General features: G+C 38.2%; 1 protein-coding gene across 1 annotated transcript; it reads left to right on the top strand.

Moving 5' to 3' along the window:
* The first annotated feature begins 970 nt into the window (after positions 1 to 970).
* Positions 971 to 14846, top strand: LOC134745168 (poly(ADP-ribose) glycohydrolase-like). Its single transcript, XM_063679158.1, has 10 exons — positions 971 to 1401; positions 2711 to 2872; positions 4667 to 4776; positions 5417 to 5569; positions 6643 to 6725; positions 7260 to 7416; positions 9604 to 9734; positions 10923 to 11113; positions 12673 to 12916; positions 13764 to 14846. The coding sequence occupies exons 1-10, from the start codon at positions 1165 to 1167 to the stop codon at positions 13895 to 13897; spliced, it is 1602 nt and encodes a 533-aa protein (XP_063535228.1). The 5' UTR covers positions 971 to 1164; the 3' UTR covers positions 13898 to 14846.
* Positions 14847 to 17998: the final 3152 nt, after the last annotated feature.

The raw sequence follows: 17998 nt of genomic DNA, 5'->3' as shown, positions 1-17998 counted from the left end.
AACAAAAATACATCATCTGTGAAAATTTCAACTGTCTAGCTATCACGGTTCATGAGATACAGCCTGGTGACAGACGGACGGACAGCGGAGTCAGTAATAGGGTTCCGTTTTTACTCTTCTCTCTCTCTCTTCAGTCTCTGCCAACCTAGGAGGATATAACCAAACGGAGTAGCCATTAACAGGCATTCCTTGGTCAGGCCCTTGGCCAATGGTCAAACACAATGTATGGACTGATGTTTATCTGACATGGCTATTTTGACGTTACGTATACATTTGACGTTCCCCTCCTCCGCAAAAATTGGCAGACTTTTTCGTACAGCAAATTACAGACGTGGCGGCTCCGTTTGGTTATATTCTCCTAGCTGCCAACGGTTGAGTATGGGGCCATTTTCGCGCTTCATAAACTTAAACACACAACTGAACGTTGGAATCGGCGTGCCAATTTTGGGTTCACACCACCTGATGATTTGATTTGATCAGACAATGGGGTTGGCAACTGTCAAAGGTTTGCAGAGATGGCGCCATCATAGCTTGCCCCTTTTTCTATGAGATTTGGCATCCAGGGCATTAAAAAAACAAAAATTTGACACAATTCTAGGGATTGACAGGGCAAGCTATGCTGGCGCCATCTGCTAATTATTTCGACCGGCTAACCCCATTCAATCAGATTGGGCGTAAAATTGTCCCGTCTGGATTACACTGTCAGTCAGTACTGTCAAAGTCAAATCAAATGTGACTCATGCACACGTGAGCAGTGTTTAGTAAACAAAATACGTAGGACGAGCCAATTAACAAGCCATTATTTTATTTTGAGTAATTTCGTTGATATTATTGTGTTGTATATAGGTAATATTGAGTAATGTAATACGGGCGGATAACGTATCTATAGCATTGACGTATATCTGTTAATATTCTGCTTAATCTGCTATAGATAAGGTTATCCTGACGTTAGCCGCCCGTATAACATTACTCAATATTAACGCATCATTTTCCCAGAATGTTATCTAAACACCAAACAGGTTAGCTAGTTTTCGTCAACATTACAAATATTTCGCAATATTGGAACAGTCATAAAAACGGAACATGCTTAGTGGCAGTATATATTACAATACCCTTCGGTGGCAGTTGTAGTTTCAGTTTCGCGCTTTCATTATAAGCACCGATATGGAGAGTAATAATTGGCGAGGGGTTCCTTTAACCGAGATATGGGGGGCGGAGTCCCCGTGGGGAGCACCGGAGTTCCCTTTAGTTGTCCTGGCGGCAGACCACACAGTGTTGTACCATATTCCAAGTTTGGGGTCAGGTGACCAGCCGCTGGAACCTCGGAACGGAGAAGACAAATGGGATGATGATTTCGTCAAACTGCCCTGCTCGAGTCAGAGTTTACACCAGGTTCAAGATGTAAGTTGATTTAAATGATTTATTATTTTTTTGTGAATATTATAATTAAATTTACTGTACTGTATTTAGCAAAAGTAATATTACAGTACCGGCCAATAATATATCACCTCCATGTTTTTACGGTAAATCTTTTTTTTTTTTTTTCAATATTTGTGAGTGACTTCCACCTCACTGCTTTAGGTAGTCTAGTAGTATTCCTTTGTACGGGCGATGAGAAGAATTGGTCTCATGTAATGGTTTTTTCAGAGGTTTTTTTTTAAATGTATTGTTAACTTCATTTTTTACTTTTTTTAGAAATATATAATATCCTATTGTAATTTGTAATTCACAGTATTTCATTGCAATATTCATTATATATTTGTATAAAATGCCTAGTAAAATATGCAATCTACAAATTAACCTATATTGTTTACTCTATACAAGCTCATACAAAAACACTGAGGTGATATATTATTGGCCGGTACTGTAGGTGTATTGCACCACAATAATTGGTAAACAAATATTCAGATGATATTTTTAGGATTTATTACTCAGATTAAGGTGTTTTATCTGATCAGGTAGGATTTAAGTAGTAAGTAATCGTTTTTAGAAGTCTATGTGTACGTATAGGTATTAACTCCAGTCCAAATGTTTGCAAGTTAAAGACACACATCCTGGTATAATACAGATACAATGCAGATTTAACTTTGGAGAATATGCTTTGATTGCTATTCTAAGGTATTAAACGAAAAAGTTACGGGAGCCCCACTTAAATATTTATTTTATTCTGTTTTTAGTTGTTTTTAGTATTTCTTGTAATAGCGGCAACAGAAATACATCATCTGTGAAAATTTCAACTGTCTAGCTATCACGGTTGATGAGATACAGCCTGGTGACAGGCTGACAGACAGACAGAGCGGAGTCTTAGTAATAGGGACCCGTTTTTACCCTTTGGGTATGGAACCCTAAAAAACTCAACCCTACCCTATTTCCACTGAAAGTACTCCGTACCCAAAGGGTAAAAACGGGACCCTATTACTAAGACTCCGCTGTCCGTCTGTCTGTCACCAGGCTGTATCTCATGAACAGTGATAGCTAGACAGTTGAAATTTTTACAGATGATGTATTTCTGTTGCCGCTATAGCAACAAATATTAAAAAGTACGGAACCCTCGGTGGACGAGTCCGACTCGCACCTGGCCGGTTTTTAAGACAGTGCTACGCCCTTGCAGGGTGACCACGTATCAAAAATCTCTATGTAACACCTTTAATAACCATGGTTTTTGCATGAAATAAATGAAATGAAATGAAAATTGTTCAATGTATTATAGAGCTCGGGAGAAACACACATGAAGAAACGCTGGGATTCGATCCAGAAGGCCCTGAGTCAGCCAATCCGGAACAGCCAGGAGCTGGCAGATGCCATCTTAAGCTATAACACGCAGCTCAAGGACACTTGGAAGTTCAAGGCACTGCATAAGCTGTTCAATGAGGTAAATATTATATTGGAGATCTCATATAGTTGTGTAACAATGCCTTACTGTGTATAATCATCGTCATTGTGATTTTTAGAATTAGGGGAACTGATATCAGATTCAATTTAAAAACTTACTTACTCCGTTGGCTCAGCGACCCAAAATGAGACTTGTCCTCTCCGACACAAGACAGAGCGCACTTTTCTCGATCCTGTGCGACCTCTCGCCAATTATAAAATCGGCAATTTAAAAAGATTTAATTTATTCTTGGAGAATAGAAATGATTGAGTTGACATAGTAAATATTCATAATTTTTTAAACTTATACCGTCTGAGGGCTTACGAAGTTCGCAAATTGCGGGCATCTTTCTCTGTCAGTCTAATTACGCGTTAGGTGGAGTAAAAGAAAAAGATGCCGCAATTTGAATTTGAACTTACCGTGGGGCGGTCAATTTGTGTAAAAAATGTGTAATATTTATTTATTAATTTGTGAACTTAGGTGTTCTTTGTAGGCCCTCTACATATATCTTACAGACAAATAAATTGTGGATTAAATTATAAATAAAATAAATAAATAATAAAAAGAACAAAAAAACTAGGTAGGTATGTAATTAAAAAAAAAGAATAGATTTTTAGATTTATTGTAGTCAATATGTAAAAAAAATGGTTCCCTATTGTGTTGCAGAAAGTTTTTTGACATATTTTTATATTGCATAATGTTACTTGATAGAAATATCGTTTGGCAGAAATACTTTTAGCATACTGCTTTTAAAAAGATTTAATTTATTCTTGGAGAATAGAAATGATTGAGTTGACATAGTAAATATTCATAATTTTTTAAACTTATACCGTCTGAGGGCTTACGTAAGTTCGCAAATTGCGGGCATCTTTCTCTGTCAGCCTAATTACGCGTTAGGTAGAGTAAAAGAAAAAGATGCCGCAATTTGAATTTGAACTTACCGTGGGGCGGTCAATTTGTGTAAAAAATGTGTAATATTTATTTATTAATTTGTGAACTTCGGTGTTCGTTGTAGGCCCTCTACATATATCTTACAGACAAATAAATTGTGGATTAAATTATAAATAAAATAAATAAATAATAAAAAGAACAAAAAAACTAGGTAGGTATGTAATTAAAGAAAAAAGAATAGATTTTTAGATTTATTGTAGTCAATATGTAAAAAAAATGGTTCCTTATTGCGTTACAGAAAGTTTTTTGACATATTTTTGTATTGCATAATGTTACTTGATAGAAATATCGTTTGGCATAAGTACTGCTTTTCGCATAATTAAATTACAGTTTTTTTTTCGCATAATATTATTTGGCAGAAAACCCTAACCACACACAGAATTCTGCCAAATTAATATTATCAAAATGACTATTATGGCAAGTATATATTTATGCGAAAGTATCATTCGACTAAAAGTTTTCTGCGATACCGTGTTATGCGAAGTGTGTTTCTGACAAACAATATTATGCCAGATGAGGGAAACCCAAAAAAAATACTTTTCTAAAACAATGAAAACGGCGCATTTTCATTAATTGATAGGAATTGCATACAGCGTGTGACCCTATTAAATAAAACTACAGCAAATAACAAATTACGACTTAGCGACGACCTGGTGAAGGTCGCGGGAATTCGGTGGTTGCGAGCGGCACAGGATCGGTCGGAGTGGCGAGCCTTGGGGGAGGCCTATGTCCAGCAGTGGACGTCTATCGGCTGACATGATGATGATGATGAAATAACAAATTTGGAGAAGCATACATGATTAACTATATTATAAAATTTATAAACATTGACATTACTTTCAGCATTTAGAAAAAGAGGAATCCCAGCACTTCTTTGATGTCACTCTGCCTCAGATGACTAAGCTAGCCCTAGACTTACCTAAACTGATTCAATCCCCGATACCAGTGTTAAAGTAAGTATTAATATTAACTCCTCACCTCCCAGGAGTTTGCCAGTCAATAAACATTATTTTAAATTTTAGAATTGAATATTGATGAAAGTTGGGAATAAATCAAATTATTTTATTAAATATTCGAATAGGAATTCGTATAGGTGCAAGTATGTACTACGTGGCCTTTGAATTGGTCAAAGACGCCTAGTCTTAGTAAGATGGCATATAGTCGAGAAATTGGGACCTGTTCCGCCATGCCGGGGTGGCCTAGAGGTTCAAGGCGTTAGACCGGATTGCTAAAGACGCCGGTTCGAATCCGGCCTTCACCGCTGGAGGGCTTCATCACTTTTTCTTGAATATATGACATCTATTTCAGTTTATAATTAATATTCTAAATTGATTTTTGGGGTTCCGTACCCAAAGGGTAAAAACGGGACCCTATTACTATGACTCCACTGTCCGTCTGTCTGTCACCAGGCTGTATCTCATGAACCGTGATAGCTAGACAGTTGAAATTTTCACAGATGATTTATTTCTGTTGCCGCTATAACAACAAATACTAAAAAGTACGATACCCTCTGTGGGCGAGTCCGACTCACACTTGGCCGGTTTTTTTTTAAATATTTATGCCTTAATAATTAATTATCCATTTATTTTGCAGACAAAACAAGAATCAGTCTATATCACTAACGCAGCAGCAAATATCGAGTTTGCTCGCAAACGCTTTCTTCTGCTCATTCCCGAGGCTAAAACAGGAAGACGGCAAAGAAAAGACTTCGGAATACGTTTTTATTCCACGCTTCAATTTTAATACGTAAGCACAGTATAAATAATAGTACTAGGTACAGGTTCACTGAAAATAGAAAATAGAGAATAGATTAGGGAAAATAGAAGAGGAAAGATGCTTGGACACCTGCTACGACACGACGAATTTATCAAGAACATAATTGAAGGGAGAGTTGAGGCAAGGAGGCGGAGGGGCAGACCAAGGAGAACATACATAGATCAAGTAAAGGAAAAACTCAACGTCGTGTCGTATCAGGCTGTCAAGGAGAAGGCAGAGGACCGACACTTATGGAAATCGCTCCACCGACAAGAGTATAACTCTTAAATATATGATGATGATGACAGGTTCACTGGCAAAACGCGTCTATTACGAGAGATATGAGCGCAAGCGCGAGCAGGCGTCTGTTCCGTAGCGGTGCGCGGCAACTACTATGGCTAGACACCAGAATTGGTGTGGGCCGCATGTACTTGTAGCGACGCGACGGAATCGCGGAGTGAGCCACGCCTGGCGTAAGTAAAGGGGATCATAGGGTAACCTGACAATACTGTTTTATTTTTTTCCATTATTTCAAGATGTCCACAGAAAGTTAGCGTTAAGGGCTCATTACACTTTGCTAAATTTAGTCATCCTAAATACTGCTTACGATAGGAAGGACGCTCTCGATTACACTGTTCTAAATTTAGTCACGACAGTTCTAAATTTAGACACGACCGCCCGCCGTAAGCGACTGACTGCACTAAATATTATTACATCTATCCTAACTAGGATGCTAAATCATTCAGCTTGTCGGAAACCATCCTTGTTACTAATTAGGATATTCTTACTTGCTAAACGCGATTACACTTTACTAATTTAGAATAGAATAGAATATTTTTTATTCGTCACACAGACAATAGACATACATTTAAAGAACATAGTGAAAATAAAGTGTCACGAAATGGCCCCATCTCAGCACGCTGGCGACTTCCAGCGCTGATCTTCCGATGAGACCATCAGGTGAGAATCACGGACGGTAACAGACAAAAAGAAAGCAACATAGAAGAAAGAGACATTTAGGATTCTAAATCTAAATCTAAATAAAGTATATATTTTTGTTGCAGCCTCTATGAAACATCAGGAGCGGATCATGTCCTGGGCAAACTTAAGTGTCTCCTTAATTACTTTAAAAGAATTTGCACTGAAGGTAATTATTACTTTACATCATCTAATTTTAATAACAAAACTTCCGTGAGACACAGACATATTAAATATATTAATAACGGGTCACTCACGTATTTTAAGTCGAAAAACGCTCGCCATGTTTTACTCCGTACCGAGGTGCGTCATCAGGAGCTTGCGTTGACGGTGACATCAATATTACATCAGCTAAATTTGTATTTTCTCGTGTTTTAAAATTAATAAAACGTAAAATTATTTTAATGTTGTAAGCAGCATTTAAGAATTTCTAGACTAGTATTTTTTATACAATTTTGGTGTTTGACGATTCTTTTGTGAATTCTTATTATTAAGTTTGACATATCTATAATATTTCAATGTTTTTAAGAATAATAATAACTGCATCAATAAATTGCTCTGATATTTAGATTGAGGTAATATTTAAAACTTGACAATTTAAAAGTGCTTGTTGCTAGGCCTATTTGAATAAAGATTATATTGACTTTGACTTTGACTAAAGTGTGAAGACCCATGTAATGATTTTTTTCTTTGTCCAAAACAGTCCCAGTGGGTGCGGTCACATTCTCCCGTCGGTCAGTATCTGACCACTGCCCCGATTGGTCAAAGTCATCCGCCTCTCTTTCTGTACCTCTACATGTCGACTCTTCCAATGGTATTGAAGACGCTGACGGTTTAATACAAATGGACTTCGCTAACAAGTGAGTACGATACTTCTTTTTTTTTTTTGTCGGAGTGGGAGTGCACTTACGCACGGTGTGTGGGACTCGCCGCTCCTTTTCCCTCTCTTGGCGAGAGGGGGGGAGAATTGGCCCTACCCACTAAACCCACTCCGGCGTTTCACCCTCTTAGCCGTTCGTGAGGGCGCACTGGGATCGATAACATTCCACCACGGCGCCCTCCGGCATCCCCGGCTTGTCGCCAGAGTACCCTCACAATGGAGGGGGGATCAGAAACGCTTGGTCCCCCCCAAAGTGAGTACGATCCTGCCGACTGCGCCAGTATGAAAATGGTATAGATGGTCCGTTTCAAAAGTGACATTTTTAAACCGAAAACGTTTATGGAGTAAATGGGCTATGTACAGTCGCCATCAGATATATCGGAGCGGCCGAGGTGCTCACAAATATCTGAACACGCCTCTATTGTCAAAGCGTTAGAGATCGTGTTAAGATATTTTCGAGAACCGCGGCCGCTCCGATATATCAGATGGCGACTGTATGCATTTTTGCATTTTTTTTAAATGTGATTGCTGAAAATTATGACTGCCCAATCCTTTTTTACTAGATTGGACAAATCAAACATGTAGCACTCAGCCCCCAACTCCCCATTTAAGAATGTGTAAATTTGTATGTAAACTAACGTAGCTTTTTAGTACATTTATAACTAACATCTATGGAGTCGCAGTTCTTCGAAATAAATAATTTATTATTGTTATTATTTACTGCCAATATACACACAGTGTTACTTGAGCCACTGAAAACCTGTGAGACACCCCAACAGTTTTTTTATTTATTTTGAACTTATTTTGATCCGATAAATATTGAAAAAAATATTCGTTGTTTAGTTTTCTTAACAATTCTATTCGACTGGTAATTCTACACAGGATGTTTCGTCGTTTTAGTGACGTCAAACAATTGCTAGTAACCATCGTAAACACTGTTAACTGACCATTTGCATACCTTACTGCAACGAGATAAGGTTTACTAATGGCCAGTTAAGGGTGTTGCTCATTGACAAATAACGTGTCAAATGCTAGTTATTGATATTGTTGTATTACAAACTTGTAGACTGGGCATGTAAAAAATAAAATAAAAAATTACCCCCATTAAAATATAGCGCAATCGATTCTCCTATCGATTCTGAACAATCGAACTTAAACAATCGTGAGACATATTTCAAAATATTTAGATCAGTAAGGTTTCACTCACTATGATTTTTAGTCGCTTTTGGCGACATGTTTCGGATTCTTTGGGAATCCTTCCTCAGGCACGAGTGTCCGCGGCGGTTGTACGTCGTGCACGCGTTTGAAAGCGACTAAAAATCATAATGAGTGAAACCGTACTGATTTAAATATTTTGATTCTGAATAAACTGTTTTTAGGTTTTCAGTGGGTCATGAAACACCGTGTATATTATATTATTTTCTCAAACATGCTATGTAATATTGATATTACGTTCTTTATATTAGGCTGGGAAGTATCACGTTTCAGGCGCGGCTAGACGAGAGGTCTGTAATGAAATTTCATACAAAGTTGCAGGCCTAGGCCGGGAAGTGGCTTTTTTTTTAAATTTCTATTTCACATTGTGGCACAGCATCATGGCATTCAGCCATTAAAAAAAAACTATAAGCAATATTTGCTTTTTGGTTCGTTTATGACATTCTGCCAATACGCCTATTAAAAAAAACATATTTTTTTTAACCTGACTTGGGCTCTATGGCACTAGGGCCATTAGAGCGGTAGGACTGTGTGGGGGGATGGTAGCCTGGGGAAAATCCAGGACCCTATATTAATCGTTTAAGAAAATCACTATACATACATCGGCGTGAAAACGGGTTGTCGGCCTCATAACTATCCGGAACTCCATAACTATATCATATCATTTATTCCATTGTAATCATGTTCATTTGTACATACTGGTCTTACATATTGGTCAAGTAGGTACATGATACCCTGCTAGGGTGTATAATATTGGATCTTAAACTACTTATTTTGAACTTATACCTAGTTTTAATTTCTTATATAAACTTTTAAATAAAATAAAATTGTGTCAAAAAAAAAAAAACAATAATAATAAGATAAAACTAATTCATTCGGCCGGCAAATATTCTATTCGGCCGGCAAACCCTTCCTTCCTGGCCTCTGTAGTAATGTGCTATTGTTATTTCAGACGACTCGGCGGAGGCGTGCTGCGCCGGGGTTGTGTGCAGGAAGAGATCCGCTTCGTGATCTGCCCCGAGTTATTAGTTTCTATGCTGTTTACTGAGACGTTGCTACCTCATGAAGCGGTCATGATTATAGGTGTGTAATAACATTTAAAGACTTATCACTGCACTGCAGAGATTTATCACTGCACTTATGCAATTAAAACTGCACGAGGCCATGCGCTTGGCGAAGAATAGAAGCCTATGGAGGAACCTGATCTTCAACAGAAGGACATGATGTCACGATCCTCAGCATTGAGGGACCGACTGAAGAAGAGATAACATTTAAAACTTTCGCGGTTTGAACACATATTAAATCACATTTACCCCGTCATTTGTCCCGTTTCTAAATGTGATTTAATATAGGTGTGTTGTTTTTTTTAGGGTTCCGTACCCAAAGGTATTTCTGTTGCCGCTATAACAACAAATACTAAAAAAGTACGGAACCCTCGGTGGGCGAGTCCGACTCGCGCTTGGCCGGTTTTTATAGTTTAAAATAAAAATATACTTAATTCTACCTTTTTAGGGTTCCGTACCCAAAGGGTACAAACGGGACCCTATTACTAAGACTCCGCTGTCCGTCTGTCACCAGGCTGTATCTCATGAACCGTGATAGCTAGGCAGTTGAAATTTTCACAGATGATGTATTTCTGTTGCCGCTATAACAACAAATACTAAAAAGTACGGAACCCTTGGTGCACGAGTCCGACTCGCACTTGGCCGGTTTTTTTCTGCAAATAGTTTCAAAACATTGGTTATATTTCTTATTATTTAAAAGAAGAATGCAGTCAGCGATAAAAGCTTATAGATCGATTCGATCGACGTAAAAGTATTTTCTTTGTTTTCGTCTAACCGTCTAAGTACATTTGATATTTCTGTTGCCGCTATAACAACAAATACTAAAAAAGTACGGAACCCTCAGTGGGCGAGTCCGACTCGCGCTTGGCCGGTTTTTATAGTTTAAAATAAAAATATACTTAATTCTACCGTACCCAAAGGGTGAAAACGGGACCCTATTACTAAGACTCCGCTGTCCGTCTGTCACCAGGCTGTATCTCATGAACCGTGATAGCTAGACAGTTGAAATTTTCACAGATGTATTTCTGTTGCCGCTGCAACAACAAATACTAAAAACAGAATAATATAAATATTTAAATGGGGCTCCCATACAACAAACGTGATTTTTTTGCTGTTTTTTTTTTCGTGATGGTACGGAACCCTTCGTGCGCGAGTCCGACTCGCAAACAAAAGAACGAGGTTGTAGATATTATTGATCTTATTTCAGGCTGCGAACGCTACAGCAAGCACTCCGGCTACAGCCGCACCTTCCGCTTCGAGGGCGACCACCGTGACGTCACGCCGTCGGACTCGTCTCGTCGCCGTCGCGTCGCCGTGCTGGCTATGGACGCGACACCTTATAGGGGGGATAAATATCTGCAGTATACTTTACCGGCAATAGATAGGGAGCTTAATAAGGTATGTCCTTCAGTATATAATAGCTGTATACCAAAGAGAAATTAATTGTAATAGAGGTAAGACATCGAAAACAGATGGCGCTGTACTTACTGCGCCATCTGTTTTGCGGCATAGACATAGTATATACAAGTAGTTATAGACATGAAACCGAGCGACCAGGGGTAAGAGAAAGACATATTCATGTATTGACAGTTTCATGTCATCATTCGCTTGCCCTTGTCCCATTCACTTGGGGTCGGCGCAGCATGTCTTTTTCTTCCATACCTCTCTGTCACCCGTCATCTCATCATTCACTTGCGTTAGTTTCATATCATCTTTCACACAGTCCATCCACCTTTTCCTCGGTTTTCCTCTCCTTGTACCTCCCTCCACATTCATTCTTAATACCTTTTTGACAGTTTCATGTAAGGCAGCATAATCCTTTTTCTCGTTCACCCTTATAAATTTCGGTATTTTGCCATCGCCTCCTTGCTATGATGCCATAACCCGACCATGAAAAAATGCCCGGTCAGTGATAAAGACAAAGACACTATTTTCTCTTTCCTCATTGCAATCGCAATAAGACTATCTTTCTCTTTCAAAGAGTCATTGTCAAACGTCAACTTTTGACAATCAGTTACCGCAAAATATACGCAAAATGTATGGAGCTGTACAGCGCCATCTCGTTTACCTGTCAAATTCTAAACACGAAATTATCTTAGATTTTACGCATCTTACTCAATCATCATGATCTTCCTCGCGTTATCCCGGCATTTTGCCACGGCTCATGGGAGCCTGGGGTCCGCTTGGCATCTAATCCTAAGAATTGACGTAGGCACTAGTTTTCACGAAAGCGACTGCCATCTGACCTTCCAACCCGAAGGGGAACTAGGCCTTATTGGGATTAGTCCGGTTTCCTCACGATGTGTTCCTTCACCGAAAAGCGACTGGTAAATATCAAATGATATTTCGTACATAAGTTTCGAAAAACTCATTGGTACGAGCCGGGGTTTGAACCCGCGACCTTCGGATTGAAAGTCGCACGCTCTTACCGCTAGGCCACCAGCGCTTGTCTCATCTTACGCATGTATCTTATCTATATTATATTATAATATAAATATATTTATATTGATTGTATGAAATTATATGAAAATAATATTTGTTATAACATAATTGATATATGACCTAACCCTATGGACGTCAAGTTCGAAATAAAGAATTTCAATAATTGAAATTCATTTAATTTTAATGTAATTGATTTTATTATTTTTTATTTGCATTATTTCTAATTTAATTCAATTTATTTAGTTTTAAATTAATTAATTTAGTTTTAATTGAATCGAATTTGTTTTTACGTAATTTAATTAGTTTTAAGTATGTTGTGTGCCCTAGCAGGGCGTCATGGACTGACATTATTTAATTGTTTAACACCTTTTTGATTTTATGTACATGATCTTACAACAAATAAATGAAATGTAATAAATTAAATGAAATTATTCCCATACATTTAACGTTCCTCCCATTCCGTTTCCGTCATTCACAGTCTATGAAAAATCTCATCTTAATATAATTCTTTCCAGGCTTGGGTCGGCTTCAGCTTTTACTCCAAACAGCAACCCTCGTGTCTGCAGCACCCCGGCCTCGCCACCGGGAACTGGGGCTGCGGGGCCTACGGCGGCCTCCCGCAGCTCAAGACCCTCGTACAGCTCATGGCGTGCGCGGAGGCCCGGAGGCCTATGGCGTACTACACGTTCAACGATGAGGGGATCCGGGACGAGTTTGTGAACGTTTATAATATGCTGAAGGAACATAAGGTTACAGTAGGTGAGTTGGTGTAATCAACCGATTTATTAGTGGATTAATCATGCCTACAAGTAAGGGATCGTTCAATTAATCAATCTTTTAATCACAATAAAAATATTATAAAACACTGCTTATTGAATCTTCATATCAACAAAGTAATAACGCGACTAACGCGTTTTTTATTCATTTCATTGATTTCGTTGTAAAGTCATGTAGCCTTGACGACCAGTCTGTCCTAGTGGGTAGTGACCCTGCCTGTGAAGCCGATGGTCCTGGGTTCGAATCCCGGTAAGGGCATTTATTTGTGTAATGAACACAATTATTTGTTCCTGAGTCATGGGTGTTTTCTATGTATAGTGTGTAGATGAGATGTTCCCTAATATTTATTTATGTAAATAGTTGATGATGCAGTAAACGATATTGTCAATCGAGCACCATCCTTTTTAGGGTTCCGTACCCAAAGGGTAAAAACGGGACCCTATTACTAAGACTCCGCTGTCCGTCTGTCACCAGGCTGTATCTCGTGATCTGTGATAGCTAGACAGCTGAAATTTTCACAGATGATGTATTTCGGTTGCCGCTATAACAACAAATACTAAAAACAGAATAAAATAGAGATTTAAGTGGGGCTCCCATACAACAAACGTGATTTTTGACCGAAGTTAAGCAACGTCGGGCGGAGTCAGTACTTGGATGGGTGACCGTTTTTATAGTTAATGGTACGGAACCCTTCGTGTGTGAGTCCGACTCGCACTTGGCCGGTTTTTTTCTTAAAGGCCGAAAACGAATTTGCATAGTTTAAGTTTCCGATTCAGGCCACAAGATGGCAAGCCCTCCAACGCGCACTATAACAATGTCATTATTCCAGGACAACTGTACCAGTTGATCGCGATGTTCTGCACGACGGACGTGCGTAAAAACAACCTGCACGACTTCATACAGCACGCGCTGAACAACGATCCACCCTCTATTGAAAATACGGCTAAACTGAATGAGGGCTAACGCGTATGAATTCGCCGCTAGGGGCGCTAGTGTAGATGGTGGTCTTTTCCATAGTTCGAAATGTCAAATGTCACTTCAATGACTGACAGCTGTTCTTTAGTCTTTTGGATATGGATGGTATAGAAAGGATGCCAATCTCTGATGGCATGGATGGTCAGCTTTAAATAATAGTTCCTAATCTCTCCGGTGGCGCTAGTTAGGCTCTGGGACATGAGTATAACATGAACCATATAAGGCAACAAATAACCCGACCAAATTACGTAGGTTGTTTGTGGTAGTATTTCGGTGTATGGTGGCGCCGCCTAATTACTGTTTTTGATGGACACTTTTCATACATAGAGATTTGGCTCCTTTATATAGTCTCCATGTTTCCATAGTTCGAAATGTCAAATGTCACTTGTCACTTCAATGACTGACAGCTGTTCTTTAGTCTTTTGGACCACCATCAACAGAGGCGCCAACTGGTGAGCAAAAAAACGGTAGCCCTCATTGTCGCCCGCGATATTTCCGGACTGATACGACCAAACCTTCAAGAAAAGGGCGTACTCCCATCTTAAAGGCTTCCGTCCATCGGCGACGAAAATTGCTTAGGTACCATCAGGTGATTCTTCTGCTCGTCTGACTCCTGTATCGTAAAAAAAAATCTAAATACTATGTAAAATAGATGTTATTACAGGGTGTCCTTAGCCATTGGACAAAGCCGTATGTAAATGTACATATGCATTAGGGTATTTAGAATCAGTATACCAAGTATCATAACAAACGGTGTAGTGGTTACGAAGAAATTAACAAATTACGATTTTTTACTTTGGAGCAGCCTGTATGTTTTAATAGCTCCCGAGGTAATAAATAGTATGAAACCTTATTTATTGATTATCTTTTTTATTTATGACATTAATAAGATTCTCACCATGGAGACTGTATAAAGGAGCCAAATCTCTATGTATGAAAAGTGTCCATCAAAAAACAGTAATTAGGCGGCGCCACCATACACCGAAATACTACCAAAAACAACCTACGTAATTTGGTCGGGTTATTTGTTGCCTTATATGGTTCATGTTATACTCATGTCCCAGAGCCTAACTAGCGCCACCGGAGAGATTAGGAACTATTATTTAAAGCTTAACGCGGTCACTTTTACACCAATTCTGCCATAAGAGATTGCGATCCTTTCTATACCATCCATAATTCTCACTTATGACAAATGTCATCATTGCCACACATCTTCGAACAAATTGTCAAAAACACTGCCAGCAATACAGCACGTTTCTTTTTGTTGTCGATCATTGGAATTAATTTTTGTTTCTTTTGTTCTAATTAAAAAATATTAAAATTAGAGCATTTCTGAGAAGTAACCCTACGTAGGATTTCAGAGTTTGTCCAATGGCTAAGGTCAGCCTGTATATTAAAGAAGAATTGACGAAGCCCTCCAGTGGTGAAGGCCGGATTCGAACCGGCGTCTTTATCTATCGCGGCTAACGCCATGAACCCCTAGGCCGCCTTGCCACGGCGGTACCCGTCACAATTTCTCGACTATATGCCATCTTACTACATTTACTTATTACTATATGCTTCCTTTGTCTTTGTTAAAGACACCGGTTCGAATCCGGTCTTCACCACTGGAGGGCTTCGTCACTTTTTCTTTAATATATGACATCTATTTCAATTTATAATTTATATAAATCAGTAAATGAGTTCATGGAAATGACATTTTGATTCAGAAATGGTTTTATTCTCCAATTAAGTTGAAATTTATTCCCATTTATTTTTATTCTTATTTTTTCTTATTGACATTGTTTTATTTATCATTAAGACGATCGTTGTTAGGAAATGCTATTTTAGTATGTTTTTTTATATATATTTTGTACTAGCTTTTGCCCGCGACTTCGTCTGCGTGGACTTAGTAACCGCAGCTAGAGTAAGAATAGCGCCTGGAGAAAATCTCATAGCAATCTAAATTTGAGCATATTATGCACACAAATTAGCAGGCACTTCGTTAGTTATCTCAATTCCACCCCGCTTTTTACTTTCTTAAGGCATGATTTTCGGGATAAAAACTATCCTATGTCCTTCTCAGGGACTCAACCTATCTCTATGCCAAATTTCATCTAAATCGGTTCAGCGGTTTAAGCGTGAAGAGGGAACACACAGACATACAGACAGACTTTCGCATTTATAATATTAGTATGGATTATTTAATACCTATTCTATTTGACACTGTAACGACCGTTCCCATTGGAGATTAATTGACTTGTTATTTATTGTTTTTATTTTTATTGTTCTTGTATTATCATGATTAAATTAAAATTTTGGATTTGTGTCGACAATCTTTATTGGAGCTATAATTCTATTTCATTAGTATTGTTATTATTTACATTTTTAATTTATTTTGACGATCATGTTAGAAATTCTTATATCTTTGACATAAATGCGAACTTATTATGTAATTGTCTTTCATTAAATAAATAATCTAATCTATATAGTAGTGTGACTACTTAAAAAAACAAATCAAAATATTTAATAATAGTACATTATTGTCGAGGCTCGGAAGTAGCTACTTGCTGGCTGAGGATTCGTTTTAAACGGACGACCTTGGGAGTCCGTTTAATTGAATCCGAAGCCTGCAAGTAGCCTTCCAGCCGAGTCATATATAGTGCTTTTCTCAAAAATGGCGCAATAAATGCAAATATAATAGAAATATTTTACAGAAGCAACGTTCTTTATGTATATATTTTCACAGAAAAAAGTAAAAAGATTTGCTTTGCCGCCGTTTTATTTTTTTAATTAAAAATGAAAGTGCATTTTTCTGCTGAAAATACGCCAACCTATTTGAGACACCTAAATAGTCGCGGTACCAACATTATAATAATAAGTACTGATCATCTGTTTGGCTGTTTAATGAACCTATGCCTTCATTTGATATGGCCACTTCAACTTTTAAAAAGTTTGAAACTCGACAAATAATGGAATTTGTATGCAACATTGCAGTCCCGAAATCGAGACTGCAATGTTATTAACTTTTTAATTTTTTGACTGACCATAAACTACGCACATCGCGACCTACTTTTTAACCGGCAATGTCGACTTTGCCGTCCATTTTTGAGAAAAATAATTTGATTTGTTCCCAAAGTTGAATATGTGTATCTTTAACGTGAACATTTTTTAAAACGGGTTATGGTGTGATATATTGCATACTGAGATTTGTACTTAAATCTAATATTTATTATTTTTGTACTTGACAATTTGTTAATCTGGTGATCTTGGATCAATTTGTTTACCTATATTCGTTATTGTTATACTTTATGACGTTAAAAATAAAATGCTGTCCTAATTACATTTTTTATTATTTATCCGTCATCATATTTCTAGCATTTATCCCATCCATCATACAATTTTTGCAATGTTTTTCTTTTCCTCATAAATGCTTGACAAATTTATATTGTTTTTGTTGCCAAAGTGCTAGACGGCTTGCTTGATGGTCTTTTAACTAAGCACCTGCAGAAGTCAGTTCGGTTTCAAACCCGGGCTATCGACGGAAACCGCTGAGCTGCGCTTCAAGCGCGCCGTTTTCTACACGGATAGAAAAACGCCGGTCTATGTGTGTTTCTTAGATTTAACGAAGGCTTTCGATATGGTCTCGTATGAAGTGTTGTGGCACAAGTTGCGTCGTGAGACAGATCTGCCGTCTAAAATAATACAACTTTTTTAATTTTGGTATGCCAACCAAACAAACTGTGTTAGGTGGAGAGGAAAGTTATCTGATGCATATAGGTTGAATTGCGGTGTTACTCAGGGGAGTTTAACTTCGCCAAAGCTATTCAACCTATATGTGATCGCCTCATGTGCAATAAGGTCAGACATAGTATAGTAGTTAAAGACATGAAACCGAGCGACCAGGGGTAAGAGAAAGACATGTATTGACAGGTTAATGTATGGCAGCATAAACCTTTTTCTCATTCACTTATAAATTTCGGTATTTCGCCATCGCCTCCTACCAATGCTGCCATAACCCGACCATGAAACAAAACCCGGTCGGTGATAAGGACAAAGCATGGCACAATTTTCTCTTTCCTCTTATAGGAATCGCAATAAGACTATCTT

Source organism: Cydia strobilella, chromosome 1, assembly GCF_947568885.1.
Source record: "Cydia strobilella chromosome 1, ilCydStro3.1, whole genome shotgun sequence".
Taxonomy (NCBI): domain Eukaryota; kingdom Metazoa; phylum Arthropoda; class Insecta; order Lepidoptera; family Tortricidae; genus Cydia; species Cydia strobilella.
Note: the sequence above shows the minus strand (reverse complement) of the source record. Positions and strands in the feature narration are given on the sequence as shown.